Raw genomic sequence first — 23,003 nt, forward strand, 5'->3', positions numbered from 1 at the left:
GCCAGATTTGAACTCAGGTCCTCCTGACTCCAGGGCTGGTGCTCTATCTACTCATAGTTACTAATTGTTAAAAGATTTATTCTTTGACCCACTCATTATTTAGTATTTCATTGTTAAATTTTCATGTCGGGTTGTATCTTTTGTTTGTGGTCCCCTGAACCAAATACTATTTTTATGGTGTTATGGTCTATAAAGGACGTGTTAAGTAGTTCTGTCTTTTTACATTTGTTTGCAATATCTCTTGCCTGGTAATTTTTGTAAAAGTTTCATGTGGTGCTGAGAACTACTTATATTCTTTTGTTGTCCCATTTAGAAGATGCTATAAATCTTTTAACTCTAGTTTCTCCAAAAATTTGTGCAGCTCCATATTTTTCCTCTTGTTTATCTTTTCTGCTACACTTGTCCAAAACTGAAAGAGAGCCATTGAAGTCTCCTATTGTGTTACTGTCTATATCTTTTTGTAGCTCAGATGTTTCCCTTGTGGATGCTAAGGAGCATATAAGAAGTTTCCTAAATATATAAGTTTGTTGTCTGTGGCTCCTTTCTATATCATATAGTTTGCTTGTTTATCCCTTTTTATTTTTTGGATATTTGTTTTTGTTTCGTCAGGTAGCATGATTGCAACTCCTACTTTTTGGATTCATTTGAAGTATAGCAAAAAAAAATTGTTTCCACCTCCCCAGTTTGATTTTGTGAATGTCTTTGTTTCTTGTAACCAACAGGTTGTAGGGTTTTCTTATCCAATCTCTCACTCTTCTCAATTTTATTGGGTTCAATTAAAGTTATGAGAGTTAGGTTTATATTTTCCTCCATCTGTGTCTAATATTGCTTTTTTTTTTCCAAATTATTCTTTTTCCCCTCCCACTCTAAAGAGACTACTATGTCCTTTAATTACTCTGCCTTAATCTTTTTAAAGGCGGCCTTGTTCTCACTGGTTCTTTTTCCCTTACCACTGACCCCCTCCTCTCATTTGTTAACCTCTCTCCTTTTGGGGCTTTACTTACTAGTTCCTTTCTTCTCCTACTTTTATTTGGTTTTACAATTCTTCCCCCCTTTTTTTCTCTCTGTCAAGTAGATTTCTTCTTCCTCTCCTCCCCTTCAACTAGTCTTGTGTATTAATTTTTATTTCATTTTTTGTACCCATTTCCAAAAAGAAGTTTTCTCACTTTCTTCATCCATCCTCTCTTTCTATCTACTCTATATTCATTCTTTGATTCATGACCCCTATAATTATCTGGTAGTGACCCTCCCCCCATTCTTGATTATGTAGCCCACCACTGATCTGTATCTTCCCCCCAGTCACCTTTTTCCCCCATTTGCCTCAAAATCTCCTTCCTGGGTCCGTGTTCTCTCATTTTCCCAGGTTCCAGTTGCCCTCAGGAGTTCCAACTCCCCCCTTCCCAAGATAGGGCAAATAGACTTTTTAAACATCAAATCTCTCAGGAAATACTGAGTGCAAGGTCCCCATCTCCCTTTACAGATCACCCCTCTTCACCCTAGGAGCAAGCATTCATCAGTGCACCCTCCTCCCACCTCCAAAGTAAGGCCTTTTTTCTTTCTCCCATCTCCTCCCACCCTGTCCATTTTAATCTTTACTCATTATATAGCTGTCCTGTTGCCTTTCACTCCTACCCTCTATCCTCCATCACCCAGCCACTTCCCAAGGCTCTCCAGCCCAGTGACATCAGACCAGCCTAGCCAATTCATTCTTTATTATTCAGAAGACATAAAAATCACTAGAAAAACTTTACAAAACAAGCCTCCAATCGCCCCCCCTGCCCACGACAAGCAGCGCTCGGAGGAGAGAAGGAGAACCAATCTGGTGACTTTGGGATCCTTGGGGATGGTTGGAGGCGAGCTGAGGCAAGTTTAAGTGGGGTCAGGCCTGGGTTGCTGTGGGATTGGGAGAACTTGCCACTAGGCCAATGAGGGTCTCCTCTGTCCAGGATTTCACCTTGATGTTGCCATCAACTCTGGGAACATGAGGGCGAGACGGGACCTCGGGGATTATCTAGTGTACCCCCCTTCATTAAACCTTCCAAAAGGTACACAGAAGAGCCAGGACTAAAGCCCAGTTAGATACTCTTGCTACGATATCACCAGTGGTGTGCAGTACATGAAACCAGAGGTCTACTAGCTACTGTGACCTTGGGCAAGTCTGTCTCTTGGGACTTGTTTTCTCATGTGTAAAATGAAGGGAGGTTTAACTAAATGATCTCTAAGGTCCCTTCCAGCTTACAAATCTAGCATCTGTGATTCTGATGAATTGGTTGCCATCTTTTTTCTCCCACTACCCCTGCCAATAGGCAGCCCTTTCCTCAGAGTAAGATGATTGTGTGTTCCATCAACACTGGTGGGTTTGTCCCAATCCTATACAGTCAGGAGAGGCACCAAGCAGTTTTTGCCCCCTCCCTCACCTTCCACCTCTGTACCCCTACCTCCTCCTCCACCAGAATAACTGTAAACAAACTGTGAAGTGCTGCACTTTCTTTTGTGAATGACCTCTGTCACTGACAATCAGTGTGCAAGCCCCAAGCCCCAGAAAAGAGAAATCCTCCCAGCCCTTTTGCAATGGCTAACACAGGAGGATAAAGTGGCCCATCCCTCCCACCCCTGACAGCCTACATTTCCTTAATGTCCTACCCCTTCCTGCCCTCCCACCCCAGTCCCACCATTACCCCAAGGAGAAGGGAAGGGAATGGGATCTTCTCATCTTCTCCTCCCCTGTCCCACTTAATCTCTATTCTTGATCCCAAACCCCTCCCCTGGCACCAGTGCCTCATCCCATATTGGCAGACTGGTTGGAAACAGTCAAAAGAGGTCAGAGTCCTTGCCTCAAACCCAGTCTCAGTGGTGAAACTCAGATTGGACTGGAGGGTACAGGATGGTGCCACAACTCCACCTGCCTTCACTTGGGGTTCTGGGCTTCAGGGTAGTCATCTTCCTCCATGGGGGGAGAGAATTTCAAGTTGGGGCCAAAGAACTTGTCTTTCACAAAGAAGAATTTTTGTCCTGGGAGGAAATCCTTATTGTCAGGGGCATCCCGTTGTTCCTTGATCTCTTTCTGCCCACTGGGGTTGGGGTTTTTGACACTGCCCACAAAGAGTGGAAGGTGGGTGATATCATCGAAGATGAAAAACAGGAAGGGCCGGTTCATGTTGACAGAGAAGAGGGACATGCGGGACATGACCACGCTGGTGACAGCAGATGCCTCCACACCAGCCTCGTCCAGCTGTAGAGTGGCCCGGTGCTGGACACTGGACACCACAAGCTTCTTCTCTGAGATCCCACGTAAGTCTGGGTCATGGAACAGCTCTTGGAGGCCTGTCCAGAGGCAGGGGGAAGCTGGTCATTACTGTGAGAGGACCTAGCCCTCCCTTCCTAGAAACCTGTGCCCAAAGGGGAAACCTGGCCCATCTGCCCTTTAAGGGAGAGGGGCAGCAGTAGTCTGAGGTCCAGAGCATGGCCCTGTGGCTGGGCTCCTCCCTCTTCCTGACAGAAATGTCCACCCTCATAGCTAGAGATTTCCTTAAGCTTCCAGACCCCCTTAGAGCTCCTGGCTCCTGGCTCCATTTTGGCTTGTTTATTGTTGTTTTGATAACTATTTGAATACAACTGGTCTTCTTTGTAATCCAAAATATTATTTTTTGTGTTTAAAACCATAATTCTGAATAGGGGTCCATAGGCTTCCCCAGACTGTCAAACGGGCCCGTGAACCCTTTGGATAAGGTTAGCTAATATTTGTAAAGTGCTTAACACAGTGCCTGGCACGTAGCAGGCGCCATATATGTACTTATTATTTTCTTCTCCGTAACACAAAAATGAATAAGAACTCCTGGGCAAGACCAGACCTCTCTTTTTACTGAGGAAGCACCTGGGAAGAGAAAGGGGAAGTGGCTGCCCAACATGATCCACTGAGTCAGAGGCAGGCCAAGGTAGAGAAGCAAGGAGTCCTGACTCTCAGGCCAGGGATCTTTCCCCTGGCCACACTCCCATTCCTCTTGCACAGAAATATAAGGTACCAGGTACATGAAGAGTACCAGGTTTCTGAGTCAGACAGGAGGGAGTATGGTGGAGTGGACAGAGGTCTGGATTCAGATCCGAAAAATCTGAGTTCAGGTCCTGACTCTGACACTTCTCAGCTAGGGGACAGAGCCTTGCCGGGGCTCAGTTTCACCATCTGTAAAATAAGAGAGTTGGACCCGACATCCTTGAAAGTCTCTTCCTGCTCTAACTCTATGCTTTAATCTAGATTTTAATCTTGGCTTTGCTGTTTACTAGCTATATGACCTTGAGTAGGTCACATTTAACCTCTCTGGGCCTCAGTTTCTTCAACTGTAAAATGAGGGGGTTGATCTAGATGGTCTTTAGGATTTCCAGCTCTAAACTTAGGCTCTCCAGGGGCTCCCAGTAGGCCAGGGGACGTATCTAAGGGCTCAAGCCACTACTGTCTTCCCACCTTCCAACCTCCAGTTCAAGGAGTGGACTGAGAAGACAAATCCTAGGCACGTGCTCTGCTGCCCCCCCCCCCACCACACACACAGAGCTCTTTTCCTTGCTCCAATCCTAGGGGTCTTACCCAACTGGCCAAGGGTCGACACCAGGTCCATCTGGTGGTCCAGGTGCAGCTTGGGGAGCATCACCTCCGTGGGCCTCTCCTTCATGAAGGGCTGGTACAAGGCAGCCCCGCTCAGATTGCCCAGAACCTGGGAGGCATTCCACTCAAACTGGCTGGGGACCACGGACACAAAACTCATGTTGTTCTTGAAAGGGAACTGAGCCACCTGAGAGAGAACCAAGGGAGGCAGTGACAAGGACCCCAGGGGAAGCAGAGGGAGACATGGGGCCTGGGGGCTGAGAGAGAGAGCCCAGAGCAAAGCAGGGAAGCCTGCGCACTGAGTGGCACTGAGTGGCCGGGTACATCTAAAGCCCTGCCTCTCTAGGGAGGTTTCTCGGAAGCCCCCTGAATAAGACCCACCCCAGTGCCCCCCACTACAATGTCACTGACATGTGGTGACCCAGCCTCTGCTGGAAGACTGTAAGGAGATCCTCACTTCACTCTAGCCCCTGGCCATCTCCTCACCCCTTATCTTTCCAGCACTTAGCATAATGCTTAGCACATAGTAAGCACTTAATAAATGCCTTTCATTCATTCATTCAGAGGGGCTAGGTGGTGCAGTGGATAGAGCCAGGGCCTGGAGTCAGGAAGACCTGAGCTCAAAACTGACCTCAGATACTAGCTGCATGATCCTGGCTCTGTCTGCCTCAGTTTCCTCAACTGTAAAGTGGAAATAGTAGCACCCATCTCACAAAGTTGTCGTGAGGATGAAATGAGGTAATATGTGTAAAGTACTTAGCACGCTGTCCGGCACATGTGTCGTTCAGTCGTTTTTCACCCGTGTCCGACTCTTCATGGCCCCATTGGGGGTTTTCTTGGCAAAGACACCAGAGTGGTTTACCATCTCCTTCTCCAATTCATTTGACAGATGAGGAAATGGAGGCAAACAGAGTTGAGTGACTTGCCCAGAGTCATACAGTTAGCAAGTATCTGAGACTGGATTTGAACTCAGGTCCTCCTGACTTCAGACACTGCACCACCTAGCTGCCCTGCCTAGCACATAGCAGGCTCCCTGGCACATAGCAGGCCCTTAATAAATGCTTATTCCTTTCCTTCATTCAATGAGGGAAAACCCCACTGCCTTGAAGGCAGCCTTATTTGGACAGCTCCCATTGTTAGCACATTCTTCCCTTGCTCCGGCCTAAATCTGTCTCTCAGTGCCTTGTACCTACTGCTCCTAGCTTGGCCCTCTTCTGCCAGGCAGAACAAGGCTGATCTCTTGTCCACATGATTACCCTTTGGTATTTGAAGACATGGGTCGTGCCTTCCCTGTCTGGCCTCTGGTCCTCTCACTGGCCCAACTGGTTCCCTCTGGATGTGTCCCAGCTTGCCACCATTGAGAGCAGGTTTTCTGTCATTTCTTTCTTTTTTTCCTTTTTTTAAAAGTTTATTCTGTCATTTCTTAATCCTTGTATCTCCAGCCCATAACAGAAGAGGTACTTACTAAGTCTTTGTTTAATTGAATTAGGCTGTGACTTCCTCATGTGCAAAGAGGCTACTGGACTCCATGCCACAGGGAAAGAGTCTAGGCCTGGTGAACTGAGCATGGAATTACCGGACCTGTGTTTGAATCCTGACTCTGACACTTAGACCTACCTCTGTAACCTTGAGCGGGTCACAACCTCTCTGGCCTCAGTTTGCCCACTTTAGTAAAGGAAGGTGGTAGATGAAGTGGTCTCTAAGATCCCCTCCTGTTGTAGATCTAAAATTATATGATCTCCAAGCTCCCTTTGGGTTTTAAAAAGCCAAGGATCCTATTGTGGGTGCTTGGGCTGCTGCTCATACTACCCTCATTTTTGGTGCTTTGGGAAACCCCAGGAAATGCCCAGCTGAAGATGGGGCGAAGTGGAACCCAGAAGAGAAAGTTAATGGGCAAGAAGAGGAAGGGAGTAGACCCAAATCTCACACCATATACCAAAATAAAGTCAAAATGGGTTCATGACTTAGATATAAAGGCTGATACCATAAGTAAACTGGGAGAACAAGGAATAGTTTACCTATCAGATCTATGGAGAACAGAAGAATTCATGACCAAACAGGAGATAGAGAACATTATGAAATGCAAAATGGATCATTTTGATTACATTAAATTGAAAAGGTTTTGCACAAACAAAGCCAATGCAGCTAAGATTAGAAGGAAGGTAGAAAATTGGGAAAGAATTTTTACAACCAGTCTCTCTGATAAAGACCTCATTTCTAAAATGTATAGAGAATTAAGACAAATTTATAAGAACACAAATTTATAAGAGATCAGCCTTGTTCTGCCTGGCAGAAGAGGGCCAGGCTAGGAGCAGTAGGTACAAGGCACTGAGAGACAGATTTAGGCCGGAGCAAGGGAAGAATGTGCTAACAATGGGAGCTGTCCAAATGAGGCTGCCTTCAAGGCAGTGGGTTTTCCCTCATTGAATGAAGGAAAGGAATAAATGGTCAAGGGATATGAACAGACAGTTCTCAGATGAAGAAATTAAAGTCATCTATAGTCATATGAAAAAATGCTCTAAATCGTTATTGATTAGAGAAATGCAAATCAAAACAACTCTGAGGTACCACATCACACCTATCAGATTGGTCAACATGACAAAATAGGAAAATGATAAATGTTGGAGAGGATGTGGGAAAATTGGAACACTAATGCATTGTTGGTGGAGTTGTGAAATGATCCAACCATTTTGGAAAACAATTTGGAACTCTGCCCAAAGGGCTACAAAAATGTGCATACCCTTTGATCCAGCAATAGCACTTCTAGGGCTATATCCCAAAGAGATCAAACAAATGGGAAAAGGACCCACATGTACAAAAATATTTATATCAGCTCTTTTTGTGGTGGCAAAGAATTGGAAATTGAGGGGATGCCCATCAATTGGGGAATGGCTGAGCAAGTTGTAGTATATGAATGTAATGGAATACTATTGTGCTATAAGAAATGAGGAACAGGCTGACTTCAGAAAAACCTGGAAAGACTTGTATGGACTGATGCTGAATGAAGTGAGCAGGACTTTGTACACAATAACAGCCACGTTATGCAATGACTAAGATTGTTAAACTGAACCCTTCTCAGCATTACGAGGATCTAAGACATCCCCAGAGGCCTCGGGATGGAAAATGCTGTCCACATCCAAAGAAAGAACTATGGAAGTCAAATCGCTATCACTTATTTTTAGCTTCTGTTGAGTTTTGTTTCATCTTTCCGATGGTTCCTCCTATTGGTTTTAATTTTTACTCACAACTTCACTAATGTGAAAATATGTTTAATGGGTATGTAAATGTAAAGCCTATATCAGATTGTGCTCCATCTTGGGGAGGGTGGGGGGGAAGAAAGGGGGGGAAAATTTTCAACTCAAAAGCATATGGAAATGATTGTTGATAAATCAAAATAAATTAATAAAATTTTAAAAAAATTAAAAATAAAAAAAAGAAGAGGAAGGGAGAATAGAAAGTATTGTTTTCTCTGAGGTTTGTTTTGCATATACTGAGTATGGCAGCAAGCAGGACCAGACAGTGCAGGGTAAGAAACGGCCTCAGAGTCAGGAAGATCTGGATTCAAATCCCACCACTGCATGAAACTGGACCAGTCACCTCACCCCTAGTGCCTCTGGGAACTCTCCAAGAAGACGAGTTACAGGGCAGTAGCTGACCTGCATTCGTAGAGGAACGTTCCTCATCTAGGAATTCCCTATGCCAGTGATCTGGTCCTTATCCACCACCCCTGTCTGTGACTCCAAATTCAGTGGTCCTTCCTCTAGAATGGAGGATGGATGAAAAAGTTAATACACTGAAGACAAGCGAGTACAAGAAATTATGGGAATTAAGGGGGAAATTAGCAAAATGGAAATGAAATAAAACAATTGAATTAAGAAAGAAAATAAAGAGCTGAGATTTTGCAAAAAAACCCCAATAACATTGATAAACCTTTAGCAAATATAATCAGTCAGAGAAGAGAGGAAAACCAAATTGCTATAATCAGCAGCGAGAAGAACACAGTGAATGAGTAATGCCGGGGTGAAAGGCCAAACGACAGAAACAGCAACAAATTCTATTAGAGATAACAATGATAGAGATATAGATATACGACATTATCAGAATTTATGGGATGTATCCAAGGCAGAACTTAGGGGCAAATTGGTTTCCCTGAGGGCTGATATTAATGAGAGAGAAAAAGAGGAAATTAATGAGTTGAGTTGGCCATTTTAAAAATTAGAAAATGAGACTGGAGGATAAAGGAGGAGGGAAGAAGGAGCAGGAGGTTTTAAGAGTTAGAGGGAGCTGCCCGAATAGGAAAAAATCTTTGCATCAAATTCCTTTGATAAGGGTTTGCTATCTAAGATATATAAACAGTGAATAAACATCTAAGACTAATAGCCATTTCTCTAATAGATAAATGGGCAAAGAACATGAACTAACAGTTCTCAAAAGGATTGTAAAGAATTCACAACCACTATGTTTAATAGGAATGTATATGTATAGCCTATACCAGATTGCGTGCCATCTTGGGGAGGGAAGTAGGGAGTGAAGGGGAGAAAAATTTAAAACTCAAAAGCTTGTAGAAGTGATTGTTGATAATTCAAAATAAATTAATTTTAAAATAATAAATAAAAAAAGAATTCACAGCTACATGAAAAAAACGCTACAAATCACTAATAGTAAAAGAAATGTAAATCAAAATATCTCTTGAGGTTTGACCTCATGCACGATAAATTCACAAAAATGACCAAAAATGGCAACAGTCAATCTTGGAGGAGTTGCAGCAAAATGGGCACTCTAATACATTGTTGGTGGAGCTGTGAAATGGTGTCAGCATTTTGGAAAGTAATTTGGAATCATGTAAAGGAAGTTACCAAAATTGAATCGGAGACTCCATCACAAGGCTTATACACTCAAGGAAAACAACAATAAGGAAAAAAGTCCTAATATACTCCAAAAATATTTATAGTATTACTTTTTGTGATAGCTAAGAATTGGAAACAGAGTAGATGCCCATCAATTGAGGAATGGCCAAATGAATGGTACGTGAATGTAAGGGCATAGGACTGTGCTGTAAGAAATGATGTATGAGGAGCAGCTAAGTGGCACAGAAGATAGAGCACCGGCCCTGAAGTCAAGAGGACCTGAGTTTAAATCCGGCCTCAGATACATAATACTTCCTAGCTGTGTGACTCTGGGCAAGTCACTTAACCCCAATTGCCTCACTAAAAAGAAAAAGAAAAAGAAATGATGTGTGGGATGAACATAGAGAAGCATGGGAAGAGCTACATGAATGGAACTGAGTGGAAGAAGCAGAGCCAAGAAAAGAATATACACAGTGACTGCAACCATGTAAATGGAGAGAACAACTACACACCAGAAAACCAAAAGTAAATGTAGCCCAATTATAAAGCTCAAGTGAGACTCAGTTGAAGAGGTATGAGAAGACAGTCCCAACCTACCCCTTGCTGGAGGTGGGAGGTCCACAGGTCTTACACATTGCACAGGTTTTCAGACTTTTTCAATGTATTGATCAGTTGTGCTGATTTTTTTTTCTTCCTCTCTAAAAAATACTATTTGTCTTATGGGATGGCTCTCTGGGAGGGATGCATGGGATATTATGGTGGTGTAATAAACAAAAGGTATCAATAAAAACTTTTTAAAAAAGAGTCAAAGGAGCAAGTTGACTGGTCACCAAGCCAAGGAGATGGCTAGGTACTCCTGAGGCCTCTTAGCCCCACTGACCATGGACTATCCCATAAGCAAGAATGGATTTAAGGAGGACTTGGAGACTGAGCCCTTCCTATAACCCAAAGAGATCAAAGATAGAAACGACCCGTGAATACAAAAATATATATAGTATAGCGGCTATTTTTGTGGTGGCAGAAAACTGGAAGCTACGGGGACACCCATCCTTTGGGAAATGGCTGAATCAATGACGGTACACAACAGTAATGGAAAATGAGTTTGAGCCATAAGACATAGCTTTAGAGAAGTCTGGAAGTACTTGTACAAACTGATGCAGAGTGAAGTGAGCAGAACGAAGAGAACAATTTATGCAGAAAACAACCTTGCAAAGATAAACAACTTTGAAAGACTTAAGAACTCTGGTCAAGGCACTGACCAGCCAAGATTCTCGACAACTGCCTGCTGGAGAGGTAACAGACTCAAGGTGCGTAATGAGACAGACGTTTTTGAAAATGACTAATGTGGGGAATCTGTTTTGCTTGACTACACATATTTGTTGCAAGGGTTTTCTTTTTCTTTTCTTTTCTTTTTCAATGGATGGAATGTGGAAAGAAGAAAAAATACTTTTGTTAATTTAACAAATTAACTCCTTTAAATAAAACTAAGCACTTACCGCTCATCCTGGAACAGACCTAGCAGAGCCCACACTCACTCCATCCTCTCCAGAGCCCTGAATGTCTTTTGCCATCCTTCAGTGTCCAGGCTCCAGAGTCCCTGGCATCTCAAGAAAGAGGACTTGGGCTAAGCCAGTCTGAGGCTCTCACCTTCCCCTCTTCCCTGTGCCACTCACCAGCACATCTGCCTGTTCCAGCAAGAACCAGCGCAGAGGGTATTTCTTGGCCTTCATCATTACCACGGGGACTACGTACTTCTCATCCAGATGAAAAACATCAGTCTTGGTCAGGCTGGGATCAAACTTGGTCTTCCAGAATCCTGCAGTCAAGCAGAATGGAGGAGCTACCAAGACTGGCTGGTCTCTGTGCAAAGAGCACAGAGGTTGGGAGTCAGGAGACCAGGGTCAAGTCCCAAGGTCTGCCTCTAACTCCCTGCGGGAAAGGGCAAAATCATTTGCCCTTTCTGGGCCTTAGTTTCCTTCTCTGTAAAATGAGAGGGATTAGACAAAAAGACCTCAAATTTCCACAGCTTCTAACTCAATGATCCTCACTCTCCATCACTTCCCCATAGCCATCCCCTTGCCAAATCTAGAGCCCACCCCTACAGCATCTCCTGCATTCTTTCCATCCCCTCCATCTCCACCCACACTTGCAGGGATGGGCAGCCTGCGGCTTTGAGGCCATATGTGGCCCTCTAGGTCCTGAATTCAAATGGATTCAGTCAAAAGGCCACACTTGAGGACCTTGCAACTACCCCACCCCCCAACGCAGCCCCTCATTTCTTCTCTTCCTGGATTATTCAAGGAGCTTCCTAAATGGTCTCCCTGCCTCCAGGCCATCCTCTGAACAGCTGCCAAAGCCATATTCCCAAAGCCCAAGTCTGACCATATCACTCCTATTCCTCTAGGGTGAATGTCTGACATGCAAAGCTCTTCACAACCTGGCCTTTCCAGATCAGACTTGGAGTGTGCATTACTCTACAATCCAGGCAAACTAGCTTGCTGGCTTGCTGTGCCTTACACATCTCCCACCTCTTGGGCTTTGCATAGCCTATGCATCCCCTGGGCCTGGAAGTCACTTCCTGCTCCTGACTCTCAGAATCCTTCACCCCCTTCAAAGCTGAGCTCAGCTGCCATCAGCTGTGAGAAGTCTTTCCTACTCCCCACTCCACCTTGCCAGCTGCTAACCGCGCCCCCCCCCGTAATCACTTTTTATTTGTATTTTATACATGAGCCATCTTCTATGTGTATAATATTATTTCTCCCAATAAGATGCAAGTCCTTGAGGGAAGGAACAGGTTTCATTTTTGTTTGAGGATCTCTAGTGCCTAGTACAGTACCTGGCACATTTTTAAAAAAATTTAGACTGGATCTGTGATTTCCTTATTCTAGGGCAGAGGTGTCAAACTCCTGAGGGAAGCCCCAACCAGATTCAAATGTAATTGGGAACTGTGTAACAAAATAAATCAAAATAAGATACAACATAGACAATGTTAATTTATGGTTTTCTAGGTCAACATATGGGGCAGCTAGGTGGCCGCTGGAGTCAGGAAGACCTGAGTTCAAATCCAGCCTCAGACACTAGTTATGTAACCCTGGGCAAGTCACTTCACCCTATTTGCCCCAGTTTCTTCATCTGTCAAATGAGTTGGAGAAGGAAATGGCAAAGCACTCCAGTATCTTTGCCAAAACCCCCAATGGGGTCACGAAGAGTCGGACACCACTGACAAAGAAAACAGCAGCAGTCAACATGCATCCCAAAGATCCGTCTCTATTTGAGTCAGACACCCAGGATCTAGGGACCTCCCAGTGAGAAAACAACCTCTTAACTGCTGGACAGCCCTTGGAGCTGGGGAGCCACCTGGCACTCTGAGAGGCCAAAAGATTGGCCCAGAGGCACGTCATCAGTATACCTCAGAGGCCAGAGGTGAGACCAAACCAGGTCTTACTGAATCCTCAGCTAGTTTTCTACCCACACGGTCATGGCACTAATCGCCTGATTAAGGCAAATTAATGAACTAATCCTGGTTAATTAGTAAGGTAACACTTCAATGCTGGTTCAGTTAATCGCTAAATCAAGTGGTAGTTATTAAGCATTTCCTATGTGTCAGCCACTGTGCTGGGTACTGGGGTTACAAAAACAAAACAATCCCTACTCCCAAAAGCTTAGGTGTCACAGGGCAGACAAGAAAGAAACGTATATGTATATTTACATGTATATGCATGTGTGTGTATGTATATGTGCATGTGTGTATGTACATGCATGTGTATGTAGATGTGTGTATGTGTGTATGTGTGTATTGTGTATGTACGTGCATGTGTATGTATATGTGTGTATGTATATGCGTATTGTGTATGTACGTGCATGTGTATGCATACGTGTGTATGTGTGTATGTATATGTGTATTGTGTATGTATGTGCATGTGTATGTAGATGTGTGTATGTATACGTGTATTGTGTATGTACGTGCATGTGTATGCATATGTGTGTATGTGTGTATGTATATGTGTATTGTGTATGTACGTGCATGTGTATGTATATGTGTGTATGTATACGTGTATTGTGTATGTACGTGCATGTGTATGCATATGTGTGTATGTGTGTATGTATATGTGTATTGTGTATGTACGTGCATGTGTATGCATGTGTGTATGTGTGTATGTATACGTGTATTGTGTATGTACGTGCATGTGTATGCATGTGTGTATGTGTGTATGTATACGTGTATTGTGTATGTATGTGCATGTGTATGCATATGTGTGTATGTGTGTATGTATATGTGTATTGTGTATGTACGTGCATGTGTATGTAGATGTGTGTATGTATACGTGTATTGTGTATGTACGTGCATGTGTATGTATATGTGTGTATGTATACGTGTATTGTGTATGTACGTGCATGTGTATGCATATGTGTGTATGTGTGTATGTATACGTGTACTGTGTATGTACGTGCATGTGTATGCATATGCGTGTATGTGTAAAGAGAAAAAAGAGGGTGCGTGGAAGAATAACGTCCAATGAAGCTGGAACGTTGGATGGGGGCCAGGTTGTGAGGCAACCTAAATGCTAATCAGGAATTTCTGTTTCCTGCTACAGCCCCTGGAGTTGAGCAGGGGAGCGAAGTGGTCAGATACACACTTAAGGAAAATTATCTCATCAGCAGTGTTGAGGCTGAACTGGAATATGGAGAGAATGGAGGCAGGGAAGCCAGTTAGGAGGCCACTGCATCACTTCAGACAAGAGGAGACACGGGCCTTCACTAAAGTGGCAGCTGTATGAGTAGAGAGAACATGTGAGAGTCAATAGAAGGAGCTAGAAATAGAAAGATTCGGCACCTGATGGGCTATGAGAAGAGTGGAAGAGTTTAGTAAAAAGCTGAGGCTGGGGCAGCTATGTGACAGAAGTGGATAGAGCGCCGGGCATGGAGTCAGAAGGGCCTGAGTTCAAATCCAGCCTCAGACACTTGCTGTGTGACCCTGGGCTAATCACTTAACCCCAATTGCCTCAAAAAAAATGCCAAGCTTACAAAGCTGGGACACTGGAAGGATGGTGGTGCCCTCTCCAAATGCAGGGAATTTGGAATTGGGGAGGGTTTAGAGAAAGAGATAATGAGTTCTGTTTTCGGTGGGTCGATGTTGAGATGTTGATACGACATTCAGCTTGAAATGTCCAGGAGGCAATTGGTGATTTGGGCCTGAAGGAGCCTCTTAGGGGAGAGACTTAGGATGGATACTTAGATCTATGAGTCATCTGCCTTGAGATGATAATTGAAACCATGGGAACTGATGAGGTCACCAAGAGAAGCCTGGGAGGCCTAGGACAGAGCCTTGGGGAACACTCATAGTTTCTGATTCTTGATTCTCTGATGGCTGAGTGTCCATTCAGCTCTAACAATCTGCGCATCTATTGTTTCTTCCCCAGCACCACCAGCCCAGACTAACTAAAAGGGATCAGCCAGGCAGGAGACAGAGCTGTGACTGTGGTAGGTAGCCTGGAGATGCTGGCTATGGCCAACTGGCCGTTTTTTATGGATAGATGAATATCTTATCCACAGCCTATCTCTCTCCAGAAGCTGGCGTCTCCCATCTCCTACCACACGCTCAGGGTGCTGTGTCCTTCCCCGATCATGTTCTCTGGGGGCCTCCGCCTCCCATCCCTCCTCTTCCCAGGTCGTCTGACCCCACCACATGGCTGACACCACCAAGATCATGCTTGGCAGGGATCTTCCCTTGCAGGCTCAGCCTTCTGGTGGCTCTCAGGGCTGCATGAATGAGGGAGGGGGAAGGAAAGGGAAGGGGCATAATAGCGGGCAATCTTGGCATGTGCTGGCTCCTACCCTGAAAATACACGGCATTAAGGAGTAGCATCACCGTGTTTGCTGGGAGCTCTGACAGGAAGTTCTCAATCTTCCCCTGCGTGGCCTCCTTCACCCATTGGTTGATGACCTGAAGGTCATCCTTCTCGTTCCCTTTTAAGATGGCGGGCTTCGCACCAAAAAATTTCTCTGACTGCTCCAGGAATTCCTGTTTGACTGGGAGGCCTGCGGAAAGAAGCCAGAGAAAGCCGCATTCAGAGGTTAGCGTTGGATTTGGAATCAGGGAAACCTCAGTTCTTCCACTTACTAGCATGGGCTTGGGCACAGAGCCCTGGACTCCAAGTATAAATACTGGGGTGTGAGCATCCCCTTCCTGGCTGTGAGCCTGTGGGTGAGTTGCTAAACTCTTCTGTAAAACAAACAAATTCTCCACACATTCTCTCTGGCTCATTGGGTAGTTATGAGTGAAGAGTTTTCCCTCCTTCAAACAGGGAGACAGCCAGGAATAAGCGGCATTGAGCACACGCACCTTTTTCCAGGTACATCCTGGCAGCCATGCGTAGGGCTGTGCGGCCCAGCTCCTGGCGGACGCCATTCAACGTATGGTGCAGGCAGGACGCAGATTCCACACGCAGGGCCTTTTGCAGTTGCTGGGCCGTCTTAGTCTTGGCTCCTGGAGAACACGCCGGCTGTGGTCCCATTGGGGGTATCACCAGGCTGGCACCCCCCCACCCACATCCCACCTTTGCAAGCAGACGAACCACCGCACCAGACACTGCCCCCCTCGAAAGGGAGGGCAAGGAACTTGTAGTCATCCCCCTCTCGATTCTCACCTCCACACCTTTGCTCCTATTCTTTCGCCCTGCCTGGAATGTCCTCCCTTCCTTCCCTTAATCTGCCCCTCCTTTGAAGCCCAGCCGTGTCCCCAGCATCGTGGTGCTTGGGCATTGGCTGCCCACTATGGTCCTCTAATTATTTCTGTGTGAGTCTCCTCCATGAGACCATAACCACCGTGAAAGCAGGGGTGCTGTCTCCCACTTGTATCCTCACAGCACCCAGCATAGCACTGAGTATGCAGCAGGCACTCAGTAAGTGCATCATTAATTTAACAGAGAGGGTGGTTCCGTCCCCAGCCCACCAGCACAGCACTGAGTACGCAGCAGGCACTCAGTAAGTGCATCATTAATTTAACAGAGAGGGTGGTTCTGTCCCCAGCCCACCAGCACAGCACTGAGTACGCAGCAGGCACTCAGTAAGTGCATCATTAATTTAACAGAGAGGGTGGTTCTGTCCCCAGCCCACCAGCACAGCACTGAGTACGCAGCAGGCACTCAGTAAGTGCATCATTAATTTAACAGAGAGGGTGGTTCTGTCCCCAGCCCACCAGCACAGCACTGAGTACGCAGCAGGCACTCAGTAAGTGCATCATTAATTTAACAGAGAGGGTGGTTCTGTCCCCAGCCCACCAGCACAGCACTGAGTACGCAGCAGGCACTCAGTAAGTGCATCATTAATTTAACAGAGAGGGTGGTTCTGTCCCCAGCCCACCAGCACAGCACTGAGTACGCAGCAGGCACTCAGTAAGTGCATCATTAATTTAACAGAGAGGGTGGTTCTGTCCCCAGCCCACCAGCACAGCACTGAGTACGCAGCAGGCACTCAATAAATGTCTGTCCCCACCCCCTTTCTGATAGGAAACCCTGAGAGTAACCCCTCCCCTAGACCTCCCAGGAGGGGCCACACTGCATATGTAGCCAGCATCTGAGGCAGCTGGGAAATTCAGGGATTTCCTACTCATTCCGACTAGACCGGGCGGAGGGTCCCGCTCCTGGCTCCATCACTGATTCACTATGTGGCCTTGGACAACTCACTCCCTAACCCTCAAGTTTCCTCCTCTGTAGCAAGAGCGAACTGGACCAACTGATCCCTGTGGTACCTACTCCCGGCTCTCCCATTTTAGGGTTCTGCCCCCTCTGAAGCAGGGGTTCGGCCCAGTTACCTAGTTCGAGATGATACAGTGCTAAAGCAACACTGAGGGGTGACAGGACCACATTGGGACTCGTGGATGTCTGCAGGACTTTGGCGAACAGGTCTAAAGTAAACTCCATCATGGCCTCGGCCAGCTTGTGGGTCTGCTCTGCTGAGGGGGTCTCCTTGCAGCCAGCCTCCGCTCTCTGCCAGGCCTCCTCTAAGGGTATCAGGCAACTGTACACCTTCGAGAGGGGATCGTATGTGGGAGCCCCAGAGATGAAGGAATCTGCTTTACTGGGGTGCTCCTGGGTGTCCGTGGGAAAGTTCAAAGCCCCAGAGTTTGCTGGTGGCCCCGTGGGACCCACTGGTGTCCTGTCTGAATCCTAGAGGAGAGAAAGGAGAGTCAGGAAGAATGAGAAAGTGAGCCACGGCCCTATTTCCTCTTGACTTCACATGCACTGTGCTAAGGAGAGAACATGGGCCTAAGGATTGGCCACTTACTACCAGTGTGACCTTAGGCAGGTCACCCTCCTCTGTAAAAGGAGGGAGAGTGGATCAGATGACCTCCAAGGTCTTTTCCAGTGTAGAGCCAGGATGCTGAACCCATTGGGGATCCCAGAAAACCTCACAAGCACATAAGAGTATCAGTAACCAAATAACCACGTGTGGTTTGAGGGGGCGAGGGAGAAAGTCAAGGACAGGTCACCCTCCTCTGTAAAAGGAGGGAGAGTGGATCAGATGACCTCCAAGGTCTTTTCCAGTGTAGAGCCAGGATGCTGAACCCATTGGGGATCCCAGAAAACCTCACAAGCACATAAGAGTATCAGTAACCAAATAACCACGTGTGGTTTGAGGGGGCGAGGGAGAAAGTCAAGGAAAATGTCACCTTTCTTAATACAGAGCAGAGATCTGGAGATGAGAGGCCACTCGCTACCAAGGACCTCTTGATCGCCAAATCTCCCAGCCTTTTCCCAGTCCTTCCCCTTCTTGGCCTCTCTGCAGCCCTTCACACTCTCTTCTCCAGGACACACTCTCTCCCTCTGGTCTCCTCCTACCTCTCTGACCATTCCTTCTCAGTCTCTTCGGCTGGATCTTCATCCAAGTCATACCTGCTAACTGTGGGTGACCCTCTTCGCCTCTCCTTCTGTATTTCACTTGGTGATCTCATCTACTCCCATGGATTCACTCTTCATCCTTTTGCTGGGATTCTCAAATCTACTTGTCCAGCCCTACCCTCTCTCCTGACCTCCAGTCTTGCATCTCCGCCTGCCTCTTGGATATCTTAAATTGGATGCCCTGTCGATGTCTTCAACTCGCCATGTCCAAAACTGAACTCATTTGCTCTCTTCCTAAACCCTCCTCTGTCCCTGATTTGCCTACAATTGTTGAGGGCGCCATCTTCCTCCTCATCACTCAGGCTGGCAACCTAAGTGTCATCCTCACCTCCTCAAGCTCTCTCATTCTCCCATATCCAATCTGTTGCCAAGCCTTGTCAGCCTCCACCCGCAGTATCCAGCACATATATCCCCTGATGCTGCCGCCACCACGACACAGGCTGTCATTGCTATCGTAAAAGCCTTCTGGTTGATCCCCCTGACTCATGCTTCTCCCCACTCCAGTCCATCCTCCACTTAGCTATCAGACTGACCCACAAGGGTGCGTCAAACGACCTCACCAGTCCTTAGTATCACCCCTTCCTGAATGCCATTTTATTTCCCCTTCTCTCTGGACCTTGGCCATTGGCTCTCAGTCCTGTTCGCTGACCTTCCTGATGGATCTCCCCGCTCCTCTCTCATGCCTACTCTCTCTAGGCTGGGTGCCCCAGCATGCAGTCCCTCACCCCTCTGGCAAACAGAACCGTAGCACCCTTTTAGGATCACAGATTAAGAGCTGGAAGGAAGCTGAGAAGCCATCTAGTCTGACCTCCTCATGGTACAGATGAGGAAACTGAGGCTGAGGGTGAGGGAGTAACTTGCCTATGGTCACACAGGTAATACGTGTCATTGGCAAGATTTGAATACAAGTCACAGGACCTTAGATCTAGAGCTGGAAGGGACTTCAGAGACTACATATGAAGAAACTGAGGCCTCGAAAGGAAAAAGCACTTGCCCAAAGTCGCAATGTGTGGACTAAGTGGTGGAGCCAGGATTACAGCCAAGGATGAGGAGGAAGCAAAGAGTGCTTGGGGGCCACTCCGGGCAGTCCTTTGGTGGTGGGGCCCTGTGAAACTGAGACGTTTCCTGAGCAGTCCTGATTCCCCTCCCTGCTCCATCCCTCCTTGAATGCTAATTCCTCTCTCTCTTTAGAGCTGTTGTCCCCTTCCCCATTCCCCCCATTAGGAACCTGATCTCCAATAAGTGTGGGATAGAAAAGGAAACCGAGAAATAATGCCCATGCCAAAGATGCCAAAAGAGAAGAGGAGCCCTGGACAGAGCCCTGGGATATAACTCAGATATAAGGGAAGGAACCTTGCTATCGGGTTCCTTCCCTTATATCTGAGTTATATCCCAGGGCTCTGTCCAGGGCTCCTCTTATCTTTTCCATCTCTCTCTGTCTCTTTGTCTCTGTCTCTGTCTCTGCTCTGTCTCTCCTATTTCTGTCTCTTTTCTATGTCATTCTCCCTTTTCTATCTCTGTCTCTGTCTTTCTCTCTTACCTCTCTTCTTTCTCTTTTCTCTTTCTGCCTCTCCTATCTCTGTCTCTTTTCTATCTCATTCTCTCTCTTCTCCTATTTCACTTCTGTCTGTCTGTCTGTCTCTCTCTCTCTCTCTCTCTCTCTCTCTCTCTCTCTCTCTCTCTCGTTTAATTATCACCTCTATGCCAATAACTATCAAAGTCACATTTCCAACTGCCTGCTGGACATTTCCACCTGGATGCCCTACAGGCATTTCAAAATCAACATGTCCCAAAGGGAACCAATTATCTTTCCCCCAATCTCATTTCAGAGTTTTAAATGTTTCCCATTCTGGCTCAGCCAGATGTAGGCTGATTATACATCAGTCCCCCTCACTAACTTGGCATCCAGCCCCACTGTCCTATCTGCTCTTGCCCCTATAGGGTGGTTCATCTGCCGTAATCTCCAGCCTACATGCCTTTGCACGGGCTGACCATTCTCCCAGACCCAGAGTACTCTCCCTCCTCAATTCTGCCTCTCCCAAGTCCTAGTTCACTTGAAAGCAGCCCAAGTGCCCCCTTCCTCAAGAAACCATGTCCAACTCAGTTGTTAGACCCCTACCCCGGACCCCCTAAAATCACTGAAGAATCACTTTAGTTTGTGAAGATCTTGTAATTACTTTATCTGTGAATGTGAATCCTGAAGTAGAACGGAAACTCCCTGAGGGCAGACACTTGTTTGTTTGTTTTGTCCCCAGCACAGTAACTGGGGCAGGTACTGGGGGGCAGGGGAGAAGACTCTTCTGGTGCTGCTCTGACCACGTGCTTGCCTGTGGTTGTGGAATACAGCAGACCCCCACTTCTACCCCGAAACTCGAGCTCCCATTACTGGTGGATCACTTTGGGGCCCTGACCCAAGGGCTGGCCCCTTGTTGTCTCTGTTCCATTCTTCTCCCCACTGGGCTCCCCGTTACCTGGTTGCCTGACTTGAGGAGGAGAAGCAGGGGGACTTTCTCCTGTTTCTGCCCCTCCATAAAGTCATCACGGACTGGCTCCTGAAACAGGAAGCACATTGAGACGCTGCCTCCTTTCAGAAAGCCCAACCGCCACCCTTCTTGATCTGGAGCCTACAAGAGGGCTTGTCCCTTCCCCAACCTTCCTCTCCACCTAGGTCAGGAGTCCCAGCCTGGGGCAGATGCGTCCAGCATCCTATCCCATTCCCCTATGATAAAGCCTGTCTCTCGGTTAACAGGGAAAGCAGTAGGCAAGGCACAGTGAGCAGTATCCTCTACCTCCCAACCCTCTCACAACCTCAGAACCCCTTCCAAAGCGCTCACTCTCTCTCTGTCTCTTTGTCTTTCCCCACCCCATCCCTATTTCCCCACTTCCCAAAGGGGCCTTGCCAGCCAGCCCTCCTTACTGATAAACAGGATCTAGGCAGGACAGACAGGCCAAGCAGCAGGAGGGCCCAGATCGGTGGTGCCATGGTCCTGGAACAGGGGAGAGAATTTGTTATCCATCCTTATCTCAGGGCAGCCCATGCTTTCACACTCCCCTTCCATCTCCCCAGGGCAGATCTTTATCCCATCCTTCCAAGCCCAACTCAAATCCCATCTCCTTCAAGAAGCCTGAGGACCACAGTGACCTCTGAACCCGGATCATCATTCAGCATTTGACATATGCTCTTACCTGTCAGCTAGCAGTGATACGGTGCTTTACACTTTACAATGCACTTTACATAGTCTATCGCATTTGATTCTCACAAAAACACGAGTTACTATTATCCCCATTTTACAGATGAGGAACCAGAGGCCAAGAAAAATCAAATGATTTGCCTCGGGTCACACATCTCTGATGTGCCCAGGGCAAGATTGGTCTTCCTAACTCGCATAGGCACTGTCCTCCCTCACCCAGCTGCCAAATGAGAAGATTGGCCTGAGGCCTTCCAGCTCCAAAGCTACATTCCTATAACCTTTACACAATCGTTGACTGGTCAGTGGGAACAGTTGGAGGGAAATGAGCATGCTAGAGGATACTTGGGTACCATTCGTTCCCACATGGCATGGGGCCTTTTTCCTAGCCTGGTTGGGGCGGGCAGTCACCAGAACTGGCTTAGACCAGGGCCATTTCCTACACCCCTTTGGTGGAAACCCTACGTAAAGGAGGGGGCAGTAGAGAGAAACTCCTGCCCACTTCCCAGAACCCACAGGGCCCTCCTTCCCCCTTGCTAGTAACCCTGGCTGAAGGCCCAGAGATCCTTGAGGTTGTGAAAGGCCTAGATAAGGAGGACTCCACTCCAGCATTCCCATTGTCTGTCCCCGCCCCAGGCCTGCTCTCTCAGGCCTGCTCCAGTCTCTTCTGCTCTCAACATAGATCCCTCCCTGCCCCATGTGCCCCCCCTCACCCCCAGATAAGAAGGAAAAGCAGAGGCAATGGGGCCCACCTAAGCTGCTCTGGTGTAGCACTCTGCAGACCACTGGCCTCCCACAGGAAAGTTAGGCCCTTGAGATGATGGACAACCTCAGGCTCTCAGCCTCTCTTCCCTGAGGGACACACACATGGACCAGCCTTATGTGGGGTCAAGGGTCCCACCACCCCATTAGGGGAGCAGGGTCCAGTGGGGAGCTCCTCCCATGACCCAGTTGGAAAGAGCACCAGGCTTGGAGTCAGATGAGACGAGTTCAAATTCTGTGCCTCACATTTATGCTTGGTGTTAGCCTGGCCAGGTCACTACCTCCCCAGACCCGTTTTCTCATCTGAAAGAGATGGGACTGGATGGCTTTGCAGGCCCCTTCCAGCCTCAGATATAGCATCATTCAGGGTTTAACTCCATCAGTTCAAGCTTCCCTGGCCCCAGAATCCAGCTCTCTAACCCAGGCTATACACTAGGTCCCTGGGGGATTTGCAGCCCAACCCCCCCACAATCTCCAGGCCTACCCACTTACCTTGTCAGGCTCCTGGATGTTGTGTACGACGTGTCCGCTTTGACACTGTCCTGGGCTCTGGCCCCAACTCCTGCCCTGCCCAGCCCTCCCACCCTGACCTTTGATCTCACTCTTTTTCCAGATTTCTCTCCCTTTCAGCAAATATTGACCGACACATCCATTTAAACATTTGTATAGAGGTCAGGCCCCCTTTCCTGTTTAGTTTTCTGGTCTCCTC

The 23,003-nt window shown here is 47.1% G+C and overlaps 1 protein-coding gene across 2 annotated transcripts; it reads right to left on the reverse strand.

Moving 5' to 3' along the window:
- Positions 1–1,697: 1,697 nt before the first annotated feature.
- SERPINF2 (serpin family F member 2) lies at positions 1,698–22,886 on the reverse strand. Of its 2 annotated transcripts, none has more exons than XM_021007050.2 (9): positions 22,787–22,886; positions 21,262–21,331; positions 20,816–20,896; positions 17,258–17,612; positions 15,788–15,931; positions 15,280–15,483; positions 11,118–11,260; positions 4,580–4,784; positions 1,698–3,324 (listed from the first exon to the last, which is right to left on the reverse strand). In XM_021007050.2, the coding sequence occupies exons 2-9, from the start codon at positions 21,325–21,327 to the stop codon at positions 2,909–2,911; spliced, it is 1,614 nt and encodes a 537-aa protein (XP_020862709.1). In that variant the 5' UTR covers positions 21,328–21,331; positions 22,787–22,886; the 3' UTR covers positions 1,698–2,908. The 2 variants fall into 2 exon arrangements, with proteins under 2 accessions (XP_020862709.1, XP_078010889.1); XM_078154763.1 differs by lacking the exon at positions 22,787–22,886 and adding an exon at positions 22,285–22,305.
- Positions 22,887–23,003: the final 117 nt, after the last annotated feature.

The sequence above is a fragment of the Phascolarctos cinereus genome, unplaced genomic scaffold (genome assembly GCF_003287225.1).
Source record: "Phascolarctos cinereus isolate Bilbo 61053 unplaced genomic scaffold, phaCin_HiC Scaffold_5;HRSCAF=322, whole genome shotgun sequence".
Classification (NCBI taxonomy): Eukaryota; Metazoa; Chordata; class Mammalia; order Diprotodontia; family Phascolarctidae; genus Phascolarctos; species Phascolarctos cinereus.

Coding starts and splice junctions, on each gene's coding strand:
- SERPINF2 (XM_021007050.2), bottom strand. CDS start 21,327: ATGGCACCACCGATCTGGGCCCTCCTGCTGCTTGGCCTGTCTGTCCTG. Junction 17,613..20,815: donor TCCTCAAGTCAGGCAACCAG/GTAACGGGGAGC, acceptor TCTCTCCTCTAG/GATTCAGACAGGACACCAGT. Junction 15,932..17,257: donor ACTGTATCATCTCGAACTAG/GTAACTGGGCCG, acceptor CGTGTTCTCCAG/GAGCCAAGACTAAGACGGCC.